Below are 20472 nucleotides of genomic sequence, written 5' to 3'. Positions count from 1 at the left end.
AAGAGCAAAAGTGTAATTTTCTGGGATTGTACTGAATAGATTTGTCAATGTCATCCAGCCTGGGGCTCCTCTGAATGTTAAAGCTCGTATATGGTGAATTATAACGAACCGGTCGTCCTATGGCTTCTGATGTTAAGCTCCTGTTACCTTCACTAAGAGTGAACAAAAAGCAACTGAATGTTACATGAACTATATCTGTTTTATCCTTTCTTTGGATGCATTTATTGCATGTTTCACTTGTAGCTAGGACAAGTGAGAAAATTACATAGCACCTGTGTAAATAATGCTGGATTTCACATTTATGAAGGCAAATCTTCTCATCATTTTATTGGCTCTTGACCCACAACCCACTGAAAAAAATATGATTTTGATGAGTTCAGCCTGCAGGTCCCTTTGACATTAATGGGAAACAGATCAAAATAAGTACAGACTCTTATGCAGTTATTTTATGTTCCTCTATTAGACAACACAGCTAAAAACAGAGAGATTCTTGAATTCTCATGCACAGCTACACAGACATTTTATGGCCCTTATTTTTGTAATTGTACACAGTTAATACAGTACTTTGTGAACTGTTATACTTCCTTACTGAAGCAATCTGAACTTACCTCCTTGCTCATCCAACATAACCAAAGTCCTGATACCAGCATCTTTACTCTACATCCCGATAGTGGTAGCAAGGTTAGGAGAGAGAGGGGGAGAAAAAGGAAGAGAGAGAGGGAGAGAGAAAGAGAGATCAGTGAGGGAACACTCAGTCCTAGGTATGGGACACAGGAAGACAAAAGAAAAACAGTGAAAGGAATGGCAAGGTCGTAAGGGGCTGGTTATATAATCTGAAACCCTTATATGAGTGAATACTATAAAGGGAACTGGGTGTTCTCTGTTGTATCATCAGCCCTTTAGGATTCAATGCCATGCTGAACTACTGCAGAAATGAGAAATTTCCAGACCTTGAGATTAAAATAATCATTTTATGCAAGAATCATTTCTAAAAAGAGGGTTTATCTCCAGGTTTATCTCCATGTTCCCTGAAGCGGGAGAAGGGAAGAAGAGAATGGTCATGTTGCAGATGTATGTGCATCCCACAGGAGAAATTCCCAGGGAAAATAGCTGTCACAAATATGTTTGATAAGGAGGCATAGTGACTTGTACATACCCTTGCAACTAAGCCCTTGCCTTCCAAGAAGTCAAAAAGCTTGTCTCCTAAGGCTTCCATCTTAAAGCACGCTAATGTTTTGTAGGATTAAGCCATTTTTTTGGCTCAAAGATCTAATAGATAAAGGCATGAGCCAAGTTTCAATTCAGCCAGTGGACACTTTTAATATCTATAGAATTTGGATCCAATTTGAAGGCAAGATTTTCAAAACACATATACTGATCCTACCCCTGCTCCCATACTGATCCTACTGGGAATTTTAGCATCGTCTTTGCTGGGAGCAGAATTTGAGCAAAGCTGAGCACTTTTAGGGGTCCCATCTGTCTAAACTAGCAGCAAGGCACCTTTCACAAATACAGTTTTGTATGCATTATCATCACTGTGAGATGTGATCAGGTATCTCAGGTTCCTGGATGCTGTGATACTAAGTTATATCACAGATCATATTAGCTCCCTTTTAATTACTAAGCAAAAACTAGCTTCATTCTGCTTACAGCAGTGATGATGTCTGTGAATAATTAATAGTCTGAAAGTTCTTGTGACTGCTGCATTTCGCTAACAGATGAAGTAAGTCATCTGTGCATCATGCCAGTGGAATTACCTGGGCATGTGCCATAGTAATTCAGCTGCTTCCCTGAACATGACACCACCAAGACCCCTTTGAAGTAGATAAGGATCAGGGTCTCCATTTTGCAGAGGCCAAGGGAGATGAAGTTGCTTGCCCACAATGACACAGGAGCTTGAGAACCAAAACCTGGAGTCCTGACTGTCCCGCTTGTGTTGCAAGCCATCCTGTCTCCTTGAAGCAAATTAAGGACTTAGTATTATCCTTCCTTCCAACTGCCCTCCTCACTGCCATCACTTGTTTGTCTGGGAGCAGTAACGTCTTTCAGGCAGTCAGCAGCCCGGTCCATACTCTCTCAGCCCTCCGATGCAGGCTGGCTGCAAGCTCCACACGTTGGCTCAGCTACATGCCTGACTTTCTGTGCACTCAAGGAGCAGTTGGCTGGTGCAGCTGGTGCTTCAAGAGTGTACTGCTCCGTTCAAGAGAGATACAAGATGTCTCTTGCTGCACTCTTATATCCACCTCTCATTACACTCCCATTCTTGTCTTTAATGTCTGCTTCACTGTAGAAGCTGGGGAAAACATCACATATGTGCAGCCTGCTTGGCTCCGCTGTGTTTTTACTTATATGAATTGCTAAGTGGAGAGAAAAATCCACCTGCTTCCTCCCCGTAGTCCCCTGGGCCCTGTTGCTCATTGGGTCAGTTGTTCTACTGGGTAATTGCTGATTCCTTCTTTCCCTTCAAGCTGATATTGCATTTACTTGAACCCCTGCCAGCTTCTTTTGCATCCTTTAGAAAACTTAATGTCCAAAGGTCATCAGATTCGCCTATGCACAGTAACAAAGCAGCCATTAATGATCTTACAGATGTTAGATCTTCTAAGCATCTGATGTGCAGCAGCTTGCTACTGCTCTCTCTATGTACTCTTGCCCCATGGTATGCAGGGATGTCTTACCCTGATACGTATTTAAAAAATACATCTCATGCAAATGCAAGCAAGCTGCTTAAATCCTGAGCATCTTGGATTTGGGTAAATATGGATGAAATCTGACATTGGGCCCTTCCAGATACTGGACTTGGAAAACCCGCAATTGGTAGTTTGATAGTTGTTGGCTTTCTGCAAGTCAGACATAGCCAGGCTAAGAAATGTTAACTGAATTGTCTGACCCTATTTTCCTATGATATTTTAAGATCTGACCAAACTGCCTTTATTCAATTAAGATGTCCAGTGACCTGAATGAGAGCTTTGCTGAGAGGAGGACTCGGCAATTAGTCCTTCCTTATGGAAGGACTTAACAAAAATGTTATGGTTTGTATTTTGTATTAAATCCTTGCGCAGAGCAGAAGAGGCACAATTTTCTTCTATTTACCTGACCATCATGCCATTTCCTTTTTTCAGGTAATACCATATCTCTTGAGAAGACAGCTGTAGCTCAGCTTTCCACAGCATTAATACTAATGTGAATTAAATACACTTTTCTGCATCTGAGGTTTAATCCAAAACATATTGAAGGTAATAAAAGATGCTCACTGTCAAAGATGAGAAGTGAATCAGGCATCAAGTGACAATCGCCTCCTGTTCCAAGTTTCTATTAAGCTCTAATTGTCAGGTTTTTCACAAAAAATAACTGTGTAAAGCCAATTAAAAAATATTACCAATCATATTTGTGCTTTTTAAATAGATCCAGACTTCCCTAAATGTTTCAGATCTGCATTGTGACCAATCTTAGACAGCTCAGAACCCAACACACTTGTAAATACAGAACTTTTCTGAAAATATGCTCATCATCCAGGTATCTGAACGGAGGAGAAACACTGCATGTCTGACCCTGAGTAACAGCAGACTAAGGTATCACTGGAAGACTCAAACCCTCTTCATTTAAAGGAATACAGAGGAATAAAAGGTGCCACACCAGTGCATATGGGGCTAATGGGATGGATTCTCCACCATGGAAAAAGTTGGCATTTTCTGCACTAAAACTATCATGGAAATTCCCCTTGGTCTCAATAGCAGCAGGTGTCAGCTAATACACTTGAACTGGTTGCTTAGAGAGCGTGTAACAGGAGGTGACGAAATCTGTGTTTGCTACGTGCCAGCCCAGAAGAACATGTTTTACAACGGCTGATCATAAAACCTTGGTAACAGGATTGTGGAAGAGCTGCCATCACGGCAGTGGCAGGGTGACAGTGCTGGGAAGTTCCCACTCCACATACCCTGCTCATAAACATGAACAAAATCCTATGTGGGAAGCTGTAAATCAGTAGAACTGCAGCAACATCCATGTTATGAAAATTTGTGCTAATGATAAACTTTCCCAAGGAATAGGGCCTTTATTTCTTCCTACATGATGGTGGAATTTGTTAAGACCCTCCAATCCTTTGTTCAGTTTGCTGCAAAACAAAGTTTCTCAAAAAACAAGATTCTTATGGTGGTTCAGGCCAGAGTGGGATGAAAAATACATCTTTGATAGAACACTACAGAGTTCATGGAGCGTGTCCCATTTTAATCCAGCTTTCAAATCTATGAAAGTAACGCCCTCTGTATTCAGATTTACTTTTGACTCTCTTTGTTTTCCCATTGTATTTGAGAAGAGAATTTGAACTGCCAGTTTTTGCCATGGAACAACCAACATTTTTCCTACACTTCTGTCTATAGCATAGAATATATTTCTTTTATTAAGGCATTAAACTGACAGCTCTGGAGTTCCTCTGTTTATCCATAAAGCATGTATATCGCCAACAGTAGACTATATAATCTTTCCCATACATCTATCAAACATACTGAGCCTTAAGTCTAGAAATGGTAGGTCAGTCCTTGTGTCCTTCCAGTCTTTGATTTCCATGGAGACTGTCATGTGTTGCCAACTGCTTTTCTGCGAAGTGGAGGAACTGACATGTTTTGTGTGCAAGATGAAAGGCTTCTCAGATGGTGGGGGCAAAGGCCCCTCTCCTGTGGTGGTCACACACAAGATGCTTTCTAGGGAAGGCAGTGTGAGAGTTCTGAGTGACAAATCTGTGGTATCGGGTGCTTTGCTGCTCCTGGGACCCTACTGAATGGGAGGCTATAACTGATTTTAAAAAATTCGATAACACATTGAATATCGACCCTACAGAGTTTACGAAACAGAGTTAGTCCGTGTCCTTCTACCTTTAAATAACACTAAACTCTAGTGTTTTGAATAAAGTCAAAGCAACAAAGAGTACTCGTTTGTGTTTAACTATGTGAACCCCATTGCTGACAGTGAGATTCGCCGTATCTCTTGTGAAGCCCATGCCTGAGTTCTTTGCTGGACTACGGTCTAAGCACTGGGATTCTTGATTAGAAAGCTGTAGCCTATGATTTAAGAACTCTGAGCTTCATTCAACTTCTACATCATTCAAAGTCTTACAGTGCTTCAGTGAAGCCTGTTTAACAACAAAATTTGGACCCCTGGCAGAGGCTGTGGTATACATTAACTTCACTTCTCTAACAGCTTTTTAAACCTTTCTGTTATTAACGTCTCACTCAAAGCCTGCTAAAGTCAATGACAAGAATTTCACTGAAATTTGGTAGCACTTTGAGGGGAGATGCCTTGCTGTATCATTTCTTCTTATTACTATTATGTCACGTTATTTCCCAAAGTGGGAATAGAGCTAGGAAGGCAATTGGAATGACTTCTGAAAAGGCCCCTCGGTCATTCCAGAAGCACAGTATGTTGTGTCCTACCCATGCCAGCTAGAAAAGACAACTACTCCAGCTTTGTTTAAGCTCTAGGCATAATTTGCGTATCAGTATGAAGGAATGATGTATCAGACAGAGATTCCAAATTACAGAAATCACTTTCTGTTCGTTTCAGGAAGTACCCTGGAAAACAACTATATGCTCTCTGTTATGTGAAAAACAAAATTCCACTTCAGTGAGGAATTTTGCTTCAATCAGTATAGATTGTAGAGTTTGTTTTGAATAAATTAATACAGAAAATTATATACCAGGACAGGCCAACATTCCTGGCAGTTCACAGAGAAACTAAAGAGAAGTGTCGACTCCCTGAAGACAAAAGTGTGGTCAGAGAAACATTTTTTAGTCATCCGTTCTAATGCATCTCCTCAGTTCCTGTTCCAAGCTCACTGCCACCCTGTTAGGGCTGTAATGTCTATTTATGCCTGGTTAAAGAGTCATGTTGGTTCTCTTTGCTCTGTTTGTTCACCCTGTAGTTTAGACCCTCAGCCGATACGAATCTGTATATCTGTCCCGGGTCCTGTGGCCTAATCGCACTTAGCACAATGTCGGTGGCTCCAGTGCTGTCCTGCTGGTCTACAAGGACAAAGGGGGTTAATCCTGCGCAGCAAAAACTGACAGCAGAATAATGAATATTTCTGTGGAAATACACAGATTAAAATATTTTGCTGAGTAGAACTGTTCCAGTAGCTACTGATGTCAAAGGGATTTTTAAAATTAGCTTTGACGAGCTTTAGATCAGACTCTAAATTAACAGAATCTTATATTTTGTATTCTTTAGACTATCATTAAAGAACATTTTGACTGTGATAATAATGTCAGGGAAGCTTATTTCCCAATCACAAATGAAGGGATGATAATGTATATGTAAGTCAGTAAAGTGGCATACTGTATGTTCAATGTCATACATCAGGGTCAGCATCATGAGGTTATCAAATTAAACATTTATAACTTACCATTTCAGCTTTGAAATGTTAGTAAGCTTGACTCTAACTCCCTAGCATATAAAAATAGAAAGCAGTCCTGTTTGGATTCGAATATACAAAGAGCACCTTTGCTAAGTGCTTTCTGCCTGGGATTTTTGCAGTATTGATCTTGTTGATTTTTTTTTCCTCTTGTTGCATCATAGCTGGAAACCACTTTTCTTACCCCTACAGTTTTTTTTTTGTAAGTTATGCTGGTTTCATTGGAAGATGATAGTAGAGTCCTTGCGTATGTGTTATTTTGTATTTAATAGAGTTAGCTCAGAGGTAAAAAGTTTGAACAAGAAAGTAAGGCCAGCTTTAAGCTGTGTATTTAGTCTCACTTCTTCTGCCTCAGTTCATTTTTATTTTATGTTTTGACTGGAACATTGCACAGCAGAACCATAAAATACACTTATTTATAGCACTGTGTAACTGAGTGCCTCTCAGTGTATGACATTTAATGAGCGCTGGTTAACATAGATGTAATTATGTATTATATGGGTATGGTCAGCATCACAGACCAAACTGTTTTTTTTAATCTGCCTTCCCAGTACGTAGTTGCCTTGAGGCAAAGCAGAGGCTCCTTTACGATGGCCACTCACCATTCCTTCTTTGCTTCGCCTGTTGTGCTAGAACTGAAACAATCAACTCCTTGCAAAGCTGGGTAATCAAAATAAGAAGCAGTAACAGATTTGGTCCTTCAGCAAGGAGAACAGCTCAGTTTTCCGTGCTGATGTTCCTTGGGACTAGCACCAGGGCTTAGTCCATTCTCTCCAAACTTGGTCTAGTCTTCTTGGACAAGTAGCACAAGGGTCCTCGCGGGACATTGGTTTTGTGCCCTACACTATGTTCAGCATGTAAGAGTGGCTTGTACTGCTGGAAGGCTTCAGAGAGTGGACTGCAGTCCTCTGTTTCTGGAGTGCTGTTGAGATCATTCTCAGAGGCCAAGTCAATCTATTTGTTCTGTATTTTCCGAACACCAAGCAGAGTATAGCTGACCATGATTCGAGTTCCTACGTATGTATAGTGATAATGTTTAAACATAGAGGTTTCATTTTTCCAAGTAAAGAATAACAGGTTTGCTCTATTAACAGAACATAATAAAACTTGTTCTTTCCCTGAGCTGTGCATTTTTCTATCTGTACTCACTGGACAGGTTCTGCTGAGCAAGTTGAGTCTAATTGGATTTTTTTTGTCTATTAAACCAGAGTAGTACAAGTATGATTTTAAAGACAATTGTCATTTATCTTTTCTGTATAGAATCTTTCACCCACTAAGTACTGCACTCCTTTAAAAGTATCTAGGAAATGGGGTCAGAGTAAACAACCAGCTGTCTAGGCCACAGAAAGAATTTGAAAGATCTTTTCTAGTTACCTTAGTGAAAATTATATTCAATTCCTTGTAAAAGAATTCTCTTGACTACTCAGTACCAGTTTAAAAATTTCTGTATTTGAATAGGAAGATGTTGTAGAATCTGAAAAATAGTCAAATCTGAGAGATGCTGAGCTCTTCCAAGAAACACTGGAGTCCTACTTAAATTCACTGGTAGATTGAGCAGTCCCAGTTCTCCTCCCACATTGTCAATTGCTGTGATTTAATACTGAAATTTCAATGGCATTCACAATATGTTGGTTCAATATGTTACGAAGATTCAAGCAGTGCACAGGTCAGACAAATATGGCTCAGGAGAGACAGGTCTGATATTTACTGATGGTTTGGCCCTGGGCAAATCACTTCGCTTTCCTGTGCTCCTCTTTCTTCTCGCTTATCATTTGCCTCATCTATTTAAATCATAGGCATTTTGGGGCAGCAGACTCTCCTATTTTATATTTGTGGAGATATCCATGTGAGACAGTCTTATTTAATCAGGAGCTGCATCCAGCATCAAGTTGAAATAATGTGATAGTTAGAAATGGCATGTCCGGATAGTTAAGCAGTGAAGAGAAAAAAGACAAGTCGCTTACAAGACAAGAACATGCTCCTGCTGGGAGGGGCCCAAGCCATAAGAGAGCCAAAGCTGAAGTGTGCATGGAGGAAAAACAGTGCTGACTATGCTCAGTGATCCATCTGCCTATCTATCTGTACACAGGAATTTCATTTTGTCTCTGCTGAACTCCATTGATTTCTGCAATCGTGATTGATTTCAAGGCCGTGAAGCCTAAGGCTGGGCTTGTGTTTATTCATGAACATGGGACCTGGTGTCATTTTCTACACATTATCTTTGCTTGAGACTCCCACAGTTGTCACTCTGCTGGGACTGTCAGTCCTGAAGAGCCTGATTAAAAATGTCACTAGCTCCAATACCAATTCTAGCATGATATCTGAAAATAATACATCTTGTCAGGCAGGACCAAAGTTTCTCGCTGCCTGATGGCTGATCACTCTAAACTGAACCGAGTTTGGGAATGTCAGACTTTTAAACCTCTTCATTATCAAGACTGTGAAATGAGGCCTGACTGAATTACTTTTTCCCCCTTGGAAGTGCTCCCTCCAGGTGGGTATAAAATGCATTAGCTGTGAGGGCTGTGCCTGAATCTCCTTTCCCAGCACTGCAGAAAAACAGAGAACTTCATTCTCCAGAGCTGTCAATCTATGACATTTAATGAGCCTCAAAATCCTAATAAATGTTTCAAAGATACATAAGAAATTGGCACTTAAATGCTGTCGTGATTGGTGCTCTATAAATAGCTGCAAGTATTTATGTAGAAGGAGCTATTTAGAGATGACAGGGCAAACAGACCAAAGGCCTTTTTCACCATCCCCACTTGCAGTATTATGGCAATGACATCAGAGTCATGCCAGCTTGAGGCTCCAGGAACTCTGTAGCAAGCTCAGCTATTTGTCCCTGACTTCAGGTCACCTTCAGAGGCTATTTCTTGCTCTGTCTTGGACAGTCTCTCTCAATGAATACTCAGATATGGCTGAAACACAGTACCTCAGCAACTGGTCTACAATTTGACACTTGAAAACTGAGGTACAGTGTCTTAAATGGCCCTCATGGTTGGGATAAGGATAATCAGTGACAGAGTGGCATATAAAGCCATGGCCATGCCCTAGCAATGTGAATAAAAAAACCTTCACTGTGTCACACTGTCCAGTACTTTTGCTCATAAGGGAAGTGTGAATAAAATGTAAGTCCTTACCTCTTCAACAAGCTGCAGCATTCGACGAGTGCTCTCAAGTGACTGAAAAAAATGGAGGAAAAGATGCTTAGATTTGGCAGATACAGTTTCCACCACTACTGTGCAGGCTCATGCTGACAATATTGTTTCCTGTGCTCTTTGCCTTCCCTCAAAATCATGCCATCAGCAGGTACTAGTGATCTCTTCGTCTTCAGCTATCTGTTATGCAGTAGTTCCTGCCATGTCTCTGGGTGGCTGCAGTTTTTAGTGCTTGCACCGTCTTTGCCTACATGCTCAGTGATCGCACTTGGAACAGCTGATGTTCCAGTTCTGAAAACAAAATCCATGTTTTTCAGCTAAAACTTTTCAGATTCCATATATTTGGCAAATTGAAGGAACCTTCAGAAAAAAATTGCTGCTTTTTGTTCTGAGGTCAGCCAAATTTATGCAGACCCCAATACCTAGACCAAACATGTGATCAGTAATCTAGACTGTCTAGTCTATGTGTCTAGTAATCTAGAGACGTGATTAATTTTTGTCCCCATTTATCTCTATTCCACAAGGATCTTGTCCCAGAAATTCTGTGACAAGTGCAGGAATTCTGCTCTCAGTGACAGCAGTGTAACTCTGGAGCGACTGAGTGCCTTTGGCTGAGTTACTGTCTGTTGCCACTGGAGAGAGCAGGAGTTGAATGGGAGTCAGCTTTCCCTGGAATAAAGCTGATGGAAAATAGAGTCAACCCTATATGTCTTTAGCCAGCTCTGCTTCTGTTTCTGGATGTGCCTCCCATACAGAAAGAACCCCAGGTTTCTTATTTGTTGTGAGCCTCACTTCATCAGCAAGCTGGTCGGCACGCCGCTGCATTTCTTCCAACTCATTGCGCATATCAGCATCTTCTGCCATTTTAGCTGTGGATGTGTTTGTGGAAGCTGCAGATCAGGGATTTGTATTCAGCCTGTGAGTCTGTAAGACAGCAAAAAGAAAGAAACAGTGTGGTTAAACTCCCGGTGCTTAACGCACTGAACTGTGCTTAAATGTCAATGCCCCAGAAGTGCTTTTATTACATTGGTTCTCTTACCCAAACTCTTTCATTCTGGATAGCAATTCTTATGTGTAGGATTGTATGTGTATGGGGCACTCAGGATTTTTCAAGGTAATGTTTTATTCCTGTACTGTTAATCACTCTGAAGGAACAAGAATGTATCCTTGTCATATTCACTGAAGAAAAATTAGCTCTTCCTTTTCCCTCAAGGGAAACATTTCAAATGCTGTACATATTGAAGCTGGAAATTCGGGGGGCTTTGTTTGCTACCAGAAATGGGCTTGAGAACCATTCATTCTTCTCTAGAATTAACAGCAGTAATATGATGGAGTTAAAGGTGAAGTCTGTGCTCCACACGTCTTATATTTCAGCTGCACAGTTTGGAGGGCTGAATGCTCAGCTAATGTATCTCCAAGGAAACTAAAGTCTATGGAACTTTGCCGATTTTTATCAGCTAATGACTTGTCCAGGAGACTCTAGTGTAGACTCTGAAATATTTACAGCTAAACTAGGTAAATATGTTTATCTGGGAGAATCCTTCATTTCAGGGAAATACACAGTATGACCTAACTGGTGCCTGACTTTTGCCCCAGGTGGGTCCAATTTTGATCTTAATTATCCTTCTCAATACAGAATAATATTACAGAACTTATCCTAACCAGGGATCAGGATGCAGCCCATTAATCCTCATTTAGGTAGGGTTTCTTTTTTATTTTAAGTTTGAGCTAGCTTTGATTACTGAGCATGCCTTGATTAAGAAAGGCGGGTCCTCCTACCATCTGTCAGGTCTTTATAACAACAACACTGGCTTATTTCTCTGCTCGATTCAGGCATGGCACATTGCAAATTAATGCTCACTGAATATTAGATTTGTTCATTGCAGGAAGATATAATCCCAGGTGCAAAGGAGATGGGGAAGATTTGGGGGACTGAGATTAAACAGCAGTAAAGCACATGCCATCATGCTCAATTACAGAAGCGGGATAAAGCGTCTCCTAGAGCAGCCCAGGATAAAGGTGCTCTAGGAGAGTAAGATCCCAGGGGCTATTTTCTACCCTGTCTTTGTGATACATGCACACCTTTATAAAGCAACCTAAGAAAGGGCAGTGTTTGGCTCTGAAATTTTAATTGTAACAACTCTTCTTAAACGGAGAAATAAATCCGTTCCTTATTTGACAGTGCTCTCTATTGGGACAACAGGAGTGCAGGCTGAACAGGTACAGCTGGGGTGGCAGATATTTCCTGGATCATAGCCTGTTTACTTATAAAGAAAGCAGACAGCTGCTTGCATTTCTTCTGCAGCTTCAGCAAAGAATTTGCTGTTTATCTTATTTAGGAGGGAGTATGTGACCTTCATGCTTTCGCATTAGCTGTGTCCTCACTTGTGGTTGCTTTTGCTCTTTCAAGCTACAGCAGGAAGAAATCCATCTTGAAGAGTCAGCCCTGAAGCTACTGGCACGATATCCTATTTTCATCACTGAGAGCATCACTACATCCCTTCATCCCTGTCTGAGGGAGGCTGGCACTTTGTGATGGGTCACACAATATTTGGGAGCCCGAAGCCCATTGGATTCTGACAGCTGCACAGTCACTGCAGTGCGAAGAACCAAGCTTAAGCACATTTGTAGCCCCAGCTGATGCAAATGCAGAGCTTAATTTTCTGCCTAATATTCCATGTGATATCAGGCACTTCAAGGATGCTCACAAATAACAGTAAATAAGCTTTATAAAAACTAGTACACTCTGAGTATTAGGAGGAAAAGATGAATCAGGAGGCAGACTCCTCCTAGAAGGCACATGAAAGTGTGGGGACATCTTGTGCTGCTCAAGGTCCTCCCACATGCTGCTGCACTAGCTGTGCCTGGGTTTTGTGCGTTGCCTTTTGTGGCACATCATACAGCTCCAAGAAGAGCCCACCCCTGAGGAGGAAAGGGCCGGCTCCACTGGAATAAGAAGACTTTATTTTAGTAAAGACCTGCTTTCCAAACTGCTTTTCCTCTTGGCACAGGCTGATGCTAGAGCCAGTCAGGCAGGAATTCCACCATCTCACAGATTGTTTTTGTCCCAAATCAAAGCAAAAAACAGCATTTAAATATTTCTGTAAGAGCCTCTATAGCAGTATACCAGGATCAAGTCTGTGGATCTAGATTTAGTGCTTAGAATATTCTCCTCTGCTTGCATTCCTCACTATGCTTGTGCCAGTAGCATAGCATCAGTGAGCTGTAGCAAAAATACAGAAAATTTAGACATGATTTTGGTGCTGATCCAATTAATATTGATATGTAGCTGTGAGAAAAATGAAACTAGTTCTGCATTGTGTCTGTCTGGTAGCATTTTACTAGCTGCAAAATGGGAGATGATGATCCAGAGAGAGGATAGGATGCTAACAGGGGATTGGGTTCAGTCTCTAACCATATCCAATGTGAGCTCAGTGATTACAGAAGCGTAAGTGAAGATGAGATGAGAGCATCTAGTGACAATAACAAATAATAGAGTCTGTCAGTCACCAAAGATGATAAAAACTGCACAGATAAACCAGTTCTCAAGTAGATTCCAGCCTTACTCTTGATCTTTTGCATATTAATTTTTGATAATGAATCAGTAGTAACCTTAGGTGGTACAAAAAAGTGGTGAAACTTTGTGATTTATCTCTAGAGTTATCCTTTCGGTTAAGTAGAGCCATCAGTTGACCTCTTAGTGACAGATGCATCCTATTTTACATCAACCTTAAAAAATGTCAGAGGTTGTAACCAGAGGGATGTTATGTAGCAAGTAATTGAACTTGACAGGTTTATTGATATTGTTTGGTATTTGTAAAGCACTTAGAATGGATTGTGAAATAGCAAGAACTACTCTTCCAGACAAGTCATTTTACATCAAGTTTTGGTCGTAAACAATTGTACCCTATAGCAATGCTGATTCAACTTTATTTAATAGAAAACCATGTACAAAATCAATAAAGGTTACTCATTTGCTCTCAGTGTGATAAACTGTATATATTTTGCAAGTGTCTGGGTATAGATTTAAATTTTTGCAGATATGGCTGTTCAAGGTGTGGAATGGGATAGACTGGAGCAAGGATTTTCCTCGAAAAGTCCTATATAGACTGAAATTCCATGGGCATTACGTGCTTATTCTTTATAGTAATAATATATTTTGAAATCTGTTATGAATAAAATCCCATAACTCTGGACAGCAGATTTATTTGCTCTAAAGGGTGTTATTCCTCTACAATATGAATTAACACTTTTTTTCTCTGTAATGTTCCTTAGGAAAAATCTAGGGTCTATACACAGTCCTCTTGATGTACTAAAACGTATTGAAACTGAATAATCACAGTGATGGCCACGAAAAGGTAAACCATAATGGGTTTGCACTCAGTAATTACCGGATGGATTTTTAAAAGCACAAAGCATTAGTCTTAACTTTGGACCACTGAAGCTACTGCTGTTTTAGTACAATGGGAACAGAGTGAAAATACTGTTGAGGACTTTGGGGAATAAATTCCTTGCAGAATTTATAATTTTAAGAATACCTGATATTTTCCATTTTTCAAAGCTTGAATATTTTTGTGCTCATTCCAGCTAGTTTGAAGCAAGTAACAAAATCCTGTAATTGTTTTTGAAACCCCCAATATGATGGGGCCTAACATCCCAAAAATGTATTCTTTAGTTTCAACATAAGTTTACACTTGTAATAACTGTATTACAAATGCAAGCTTAAAAATTCATGAGGGTTTGGGGCTTTTCATTTCAAGAAGGGAAAACCCTTTGGGTTCACATACAAACAGACACTAGGCTCTCTTAAAATAAAAGTCCAAACATCATTAAAAAAACTGCTTCATTTTTTTAATGTACTCTGTATTTTCTAGATAACTCAAGTAACTTCAAGGACTTGGTGACTTGTGTCAAAATCACTGTGAGCCAGTCTTACACATTATGCTGGTACTGGTACAGAAGGATAGTAGGAGATCAAGGGTTAAAGAAAAATTCAGAGAGAAACTGGCTAATGGAAATGCATTGCCTGTTACAGTTTGAATTCTGCATCTGCTATTTTAGTAGTGCTCAGATGCAATAAAGAATCTCACAGCAAGAACATTGTATATATTTATAGAGTTATACCGAAGTCTTAGAGAACCCTGCATGTATCTCCAGAGAAAGAGAGATACAATGAGTGACCTTTGAAAGCAAATATTTGCTTTACAGTGATACATACACTTCGGTGCAATAAATAACAGGCAAATAAAAATGCTGCAATTTACTGTGGTGAAGGCAACCCTGCAATAAAGTGTTCTTTTTTAAGCACTCTCACAGTTATTAAAGGACACATCTATTTTTCCCATGGATATTTGTTGCCAGAGGATGACTGCATTGGCGTATTCTACTAAAAAAGTCAGAGTCTGTCAATACCATGCTTTATGCTTCTTCCTTGTAGGACTGAGTGAGCCTTGCCACGGTAGTGTAGCGTTATTAGAGCTACAGAAAATCAAAAGGGGTTTTTGCTCATCAGGTATCTCAGGAAGAGTGTAGAGTCATTTAAAGCTAGGTGCTTGGATTGCAGCTGTTCCCTTTCAGTCTGCCCTGGTAGAATGAGAAACGCATGCCGACGAAGGGGAAGACGGCGGGAAGAATTTCAGCTGCAGCTCCTGGGGGCTGGTCTCTCCCATGCTGCTGCTGCAACGCATGCTGCGCAAAGTGCGTTCGGTCACAGGACAGGGCCAGTCACTAGCTACTTTTGAAGCTTTGTAGGATCCTCCTCTCAAAGTGTGCATCTTTTTCACCACCACATCATCCCAGCAATATTGCTGCTTACCTGAGAGCTGCCTAGAGGTCAACTGTCTGACAGGTTGGCACCTTTACCACCTTTACCAGCCTTCCTTTGCAACTAGGTTATATGACGTGGATTGGCGTTAACCACAGAGCTCAGTCTAGTATAGAGGCTGCCTATTAATATCAGCCAGAGAGCGAAATGACTTCAAAAGTGAGAATCTGCTGGGAAAGGAGTCTTAGCTATGAGTACATGCCCATGTGGCTGACACCAGCAGGTTCCCACTGAAACTGTGTGCTGAGGATGTAGAGTCTGAAGGAAGATCCCAGCAGAAAGGAAAGGTGTGTGTGCGCTGCGTACAGTCAACGTGACAAAAAACAGCTGGCGAGAAATTATTTAAGGGAGTTGGGAGCATAGCTCTTACATGTTGTGGGCTCTCAGAAGTTCTAATTCTCATGGGTTTCAACTTCTGTCATTTCCATTTCACAGAAAGCTTACAATTAATACTGCCTGTAACAAAAACATTTCCTGCTTTTGCTCTTACTGTATTTTAATTGATCTAAAAGCATTTGAAGAACAAATCAGCTGATTTGGTAATGAAAAATCCCCTTTAAAGATTTTATGCTATCATATAAAACATAAAAAATGAAAATTTACTTAAATTTGTTACTTAAATTTTAAATAGCTCTGAAATAAAATTTTGAGGAAGGAATAATGCTTTTTGTATCAGTTCTGCAGCTCAGCCTATCACCTGGATAAGTGTCAAGTTTAGCAAAGTTACTACCTATCATTTCAAAAAAGAAACTGCCTTTATTATGTTTGTGTTGCTGATTAAGTCAAAATGTAACATCTGTGTTTTTTGGGGGGTATGTTAATGTTAACCTGTGACACAGACACCTCACCTCTCTGGGCACGGCTTTACAGCCCAGACCAACAGAGTAGGGTGGTATCTGGTTTCACTCTGTTCTTTGATAGGCGGTAAAGAGTAATGCCTCCAGGTGAAGGTTTGACAGGGGATGGCTTTGGAAAAGACAGGCAAGGAGATCTTGCAGATCTGATATTCAGGAAATGCCGGGGCAATTGCTAGTTCATCACAGTCTTCTTGTGTAGCGTTAGACAACTTACTTTACTTTATGCTTCCGTTGGCTACAAATAGGTCCCTAGAGCTATGTGAGATGCTATTTGGTTTCCTGCTGCTAGCTGTATCTGTCAGCCTCCTGCAGATATCTTGGAAACCCTCTGATGGGACTACTTGTCTGGGTTTAACAACTGAATCTGTCTCCCATTGACAAAATGAGGATAAAATTCTTCTTTTCCCTCCTGCCTTGTCTTTTTTTTTTTTTTTTTTTTTTTTTTTTTTTTTGGTCTTGAATTGCAGGCACTTCAGGACACGGACTGACACTCAATTTGGGGATGCTTATGATGCAGGACAACGGGAACTTCATTATTGCTATAATGATATAAAGTTCAATAAAGTGATTTCTTAGTGTGGATACAGTTACGCAATATAAACGTGCTTCTAGTGAAATTATTTTTTCCTGTAAATGTGGGCACCTCTATCCCTGGTAAACCCGTGATCATTAGTGGGTAAGTAATTATGATTTTGGGTATGCACAGTTGCAGCGCAGCCGGCAAGTCATGTTGACACAACTGCTCTGTGCCTCCAGGTTCTGCAAATAAGGAGGTTATGAGCAATACATCCTACACTTCTTCCCCAGGCACTGCAGCAAGAGGGGAATGACAGGTTTAAAAAGTTGTCTTTGAGATCTCAGAGAATAACAGGAGGTCCTAAACGAAATGCCTGGAGCCTCCCCATCAAATGTAAAGCAAGTCATTGTTGTCCTGTCAGATGTCAGACAACAATTCTATTTTATAAGGCTTCAACATGTGCATGTCTCTTTATCAGGCTCCTACATGGGAAAAAAATACTCAGAGAAGCCATTTTGTAATAATTTCACTTCAGAGAAATAATAACTTGACTTTCTATCCATTTTACTTCTATTAAAACCACTTTAGAAAATAAACCTTTCAATATTATCTCTGCAGTCATTTCCAAAGCTATGTACCTGTATACTTTTATACTTTTTTTTTTTCCTGACAGCAACAGAAAAATATCACAGGTGAAAATGCTTGCCTGGGAGCAACCAATCAGAGTGGTGGAGGATAAAGAAACCCACATACTGAAGTGGGGCACCTTATCTGGAAGGGGTTGCAGGCAGTGCAGAGGACACTGAACAGAGGCCTGGACTGAACAAGCTACAGTAAGTCTAATTCCCCGCTATCACAGGTAGCAGTGTTAAACAGCTTTGTTGTAATTTAGCAAGCAATGTCCTATGATTCCCTAGGTTTATTATGTTCTCCCTCCTCCTGTTAGGATGCTATTCCAGACCCTCTTTCCCAGTGACTAGAAAATATTTCACTTCTAGCTCCAATTAATTCACAGCCAGCCAATGCTAGCTGATTCTTGTGCCAGTGTTGTCCTATGGCTTAAATAGTCCTTCTCCTTCCCTAGCCTCTCTTTCTCTCTATCATGGGTATATAAACAGCAATCATAAACTTTCTCAGTATTTCTTATGACGTGAATAATCACGCCCTGTTAGTCCTTTCTTGGTAGATGGATTGTTTGCTCCTCTGATCATCCTAGCAGTTGTTGATTATGCTGGTTCAATTTGAATTGATCTTCCTTGGAGATGGATAGCCAGCATTTCACAATGTGTTTTAAATGAGGGCACAGGCTTTGCTTAAAGGCCTTGGTACTTCCCTGTCCCTACAGGTGATACCTTCTCCAAAATACCCTACAACCTCACTTGCCATTTGCATAACTAGATCTTGTTGGTGGCTCAGTAAAAGAAATCCAGGCATTAGTAGAGAGGATTAAAGGAAGTATCTTGACTCATGATGAAGTTATTTGCATTCTGTAGCCAGAATCTGGAAGCAAACCAAAAGGCATTGCTTCACCAGGAGGATGAGATTTGCTATTGTGCCATGGTTTTTAATGTAACTCCCCTTAAACTCACATAGGCACTTCTCAAAATACTCACTCACCATCACTGCAGCAATGACAAACAGCAGATCTTACTTCTCTTGGTTATATTCTGCTCTGTGTTTCTTTACAATGCTCCTTAAGCCGCTAAATCTGATTAATGGACAATTTTAGAAGCTAAGGGGAAAGTCAGGCCCCACTTCAAATTGGTAGATTCTTCACCATTGCCATTAGCCTGGTCAGGCGTGCAGGCGGGGCTACTGGGTGGCAACATGCTGTTAGATTCTGGCAGTGTGTAGATGGTGAACAGTGCGCTATATGCATGTGTGTGTATGTGAACATATGACAGAAGTGTCTTGGAGTCTTAAACACTTCTGTGCAAGATTTTCCTGACCCCTTATGTTTCTCTTATGTATCTAACAGAATTATTGGAAGATGTTTATTGAGGGATTCAGGAGAGAGTGATGATTAGGAACTCGGTAGCAGATTTTCTTGGGGAGCATAAAAGGAGTTTACTCCTACCTTACACTAGGCTGTACATGGTCTGCTGCATTTGCTGTCCCTGATTTTGGGGAAGGAAAGAGGCTGCTCCTTCTGCTCAGTCTTCTCAGAGAACACAGACCTTGCCCCAGCCATGATAGACAGCATGGGATGGAGGCAATCAAGGAGCTCTGCCTCCTTCCAGGAGTCTGCCTGACCCTGTCAGACTTTAAACAGACCATGGCTCTGCCTTTTGACTCCATACACCTGCTACTCTAGTTAGTCACCCCTTCTGCGAAGTGTCCCACATCAAAACCCACACTGGGGTGAGGGCTAGATTCAAACCTGTGCAGCGACAGGGAAATCAGTGGCAAGTGAAGGCAGGTGCAGATTTACCAGGAAGCTGAGCTGGACCTTTATCTATCCACCCCCAGCAGCAGTCCCCATAAAGGTGTTCAGCACTGGTCTGCACCAAAGCATTAGTTCTCTTTATTTATTTATTTATTCTCTCTGTTAAAGCTCTTGCTCATGGACCATGACTGCTGAGCACTAAGTGTCTGCAGATGGTATGACACATCTTGTTCAGTGGGCTCAGGAAAGGGAGTAGGTCGTAGTCTGGGAGGTAGGTGGGCAGAGACCAACAGCCTGTTCCTTCACATGTCTGCAGCAGAGCCCAAGGGAATCTGATTCAACCTTACAAAGTTACCAGATTAACTATGTCTTTGCCTATTAACTAACCCCTAGAGCTTCAGATGGTGCCTGTGAGTCAGGAGCACTTCAGCTACGTAAATGTAATGCAGTATGAAAAGATTACAGGAACTCAGCCCCGTCTGCTCATTCTTTTGCTCATAGTCCTGCCAGTGGGCACGTCTTACAGATCAATGCCCTAGCAACTGACCAGCTGATGTTGTTTTCTGTTCGTGAGTGAAGGGTTTCTCTCTATATCTCTGTATCTATGCAGTCAAGAGGAGCAGTCCCAGTGGCAACTGGGAAAGAAAACTGAGATTCTGCAAAAGAACGTTAAATGAGTGGTTGTTCAGAAGGACTCGCTCTTTATTGCCTCAGCCCTTGCTTAGTCTCCTCTGCCTTTGCAAAGTCAACAAAAAATGCCACCATTTTGAGAGAGTTGCACAGTTACATTTTGTGCAGATCATGTCAACAGCAGAAAATGCAAGACAGGAGAGATCATCCCTAAATTGCTTACAGATAGACAACGGGAGAAAAATTTCTTTGATCTAAATGGATGACAGAAAGAACACCCACTGGTATTACAGGAAGAAAGGAGAGTGCATTTGCATTGGCCTCTGTCACAAAGTAGAGCGAATTTCTGCTGTATTTTGTGGTAGTGTGCAAGTCAAGTGGAAATTTTGTGGTAATTTTTTTAATTAAAAAGCAATTTTTAAAATTAATAGAATGGAACAAAGAATAACTCAGTCATTAAAACAGTCAGTGAGTTCTTCATTTTTATATTAAAAAATGATTAATTTGGTGCTCACCCTTCTTTACCAATACTGATGCTTTTAGAACTGGATGAGACAGGTTGTAAGTGAAACTAGTGTTTTTACATGCTTTATATGGGATGGTTGATGATTTTGGGAAAATATGGAAGGAAATTTTGAGGAAAAAGAACAATAACCCAGTATTTCTGTTAATAAGATTGTCACTGAGGTTG

The 20472-nt window shown here is 40.7% G+C and overlaps 1 protein-coding gene across 2 annotated transcripts in view; it reads right to left on the bottom strand.

Moving 5' to 3' along the window:
• Nucleotides 1-10431, bottom strand: part of SNAP25 (synaptosome associated protein 25) — a 30046-nt gene extending 19615 nt beyond the window's left edge. For both annotated transcript variants that reach the window (XM_062571552.1, XM_062571551.1), the window contains exons 1-3: nucleotides 10360-10431; nucleotides 9550-9591; nucleotides 609-657 (exon numbers count right to left, since the gene is read on the bottom strand). In XM_062571552.1, the coding sequence (XP_062427536.1) occupies nucleotides 609-657; nucleotides 9550-9591; nucleotides 10360-10431 (163 nt within the window). The remainder of the gene's footprint in view (nucleotides 1-608; nucleotides 658-9549; nucleotides 9592-10359) is intronic.
• Between the last annotated feature and the right edge of the window lie 10041 nt (nucleotides 10432-20472).

The sequence above is a fragment of the Rhea pennata genome, chromosome 3 (genome assembly GCF_028389875.1).
Source record: "Rhea pennata isolate bPtePen1 chromosome 3, bPtePen1.pri, whole genome shotgun sequence".
NCBI lineage: Eukaryota > Metazoa > Chordata > Aves > Rheiformes > Rheidae > Rhea > Rhea pennata.
This window is presented reverse-complemented; position numbering and strand designations above follow the sequence as displayed.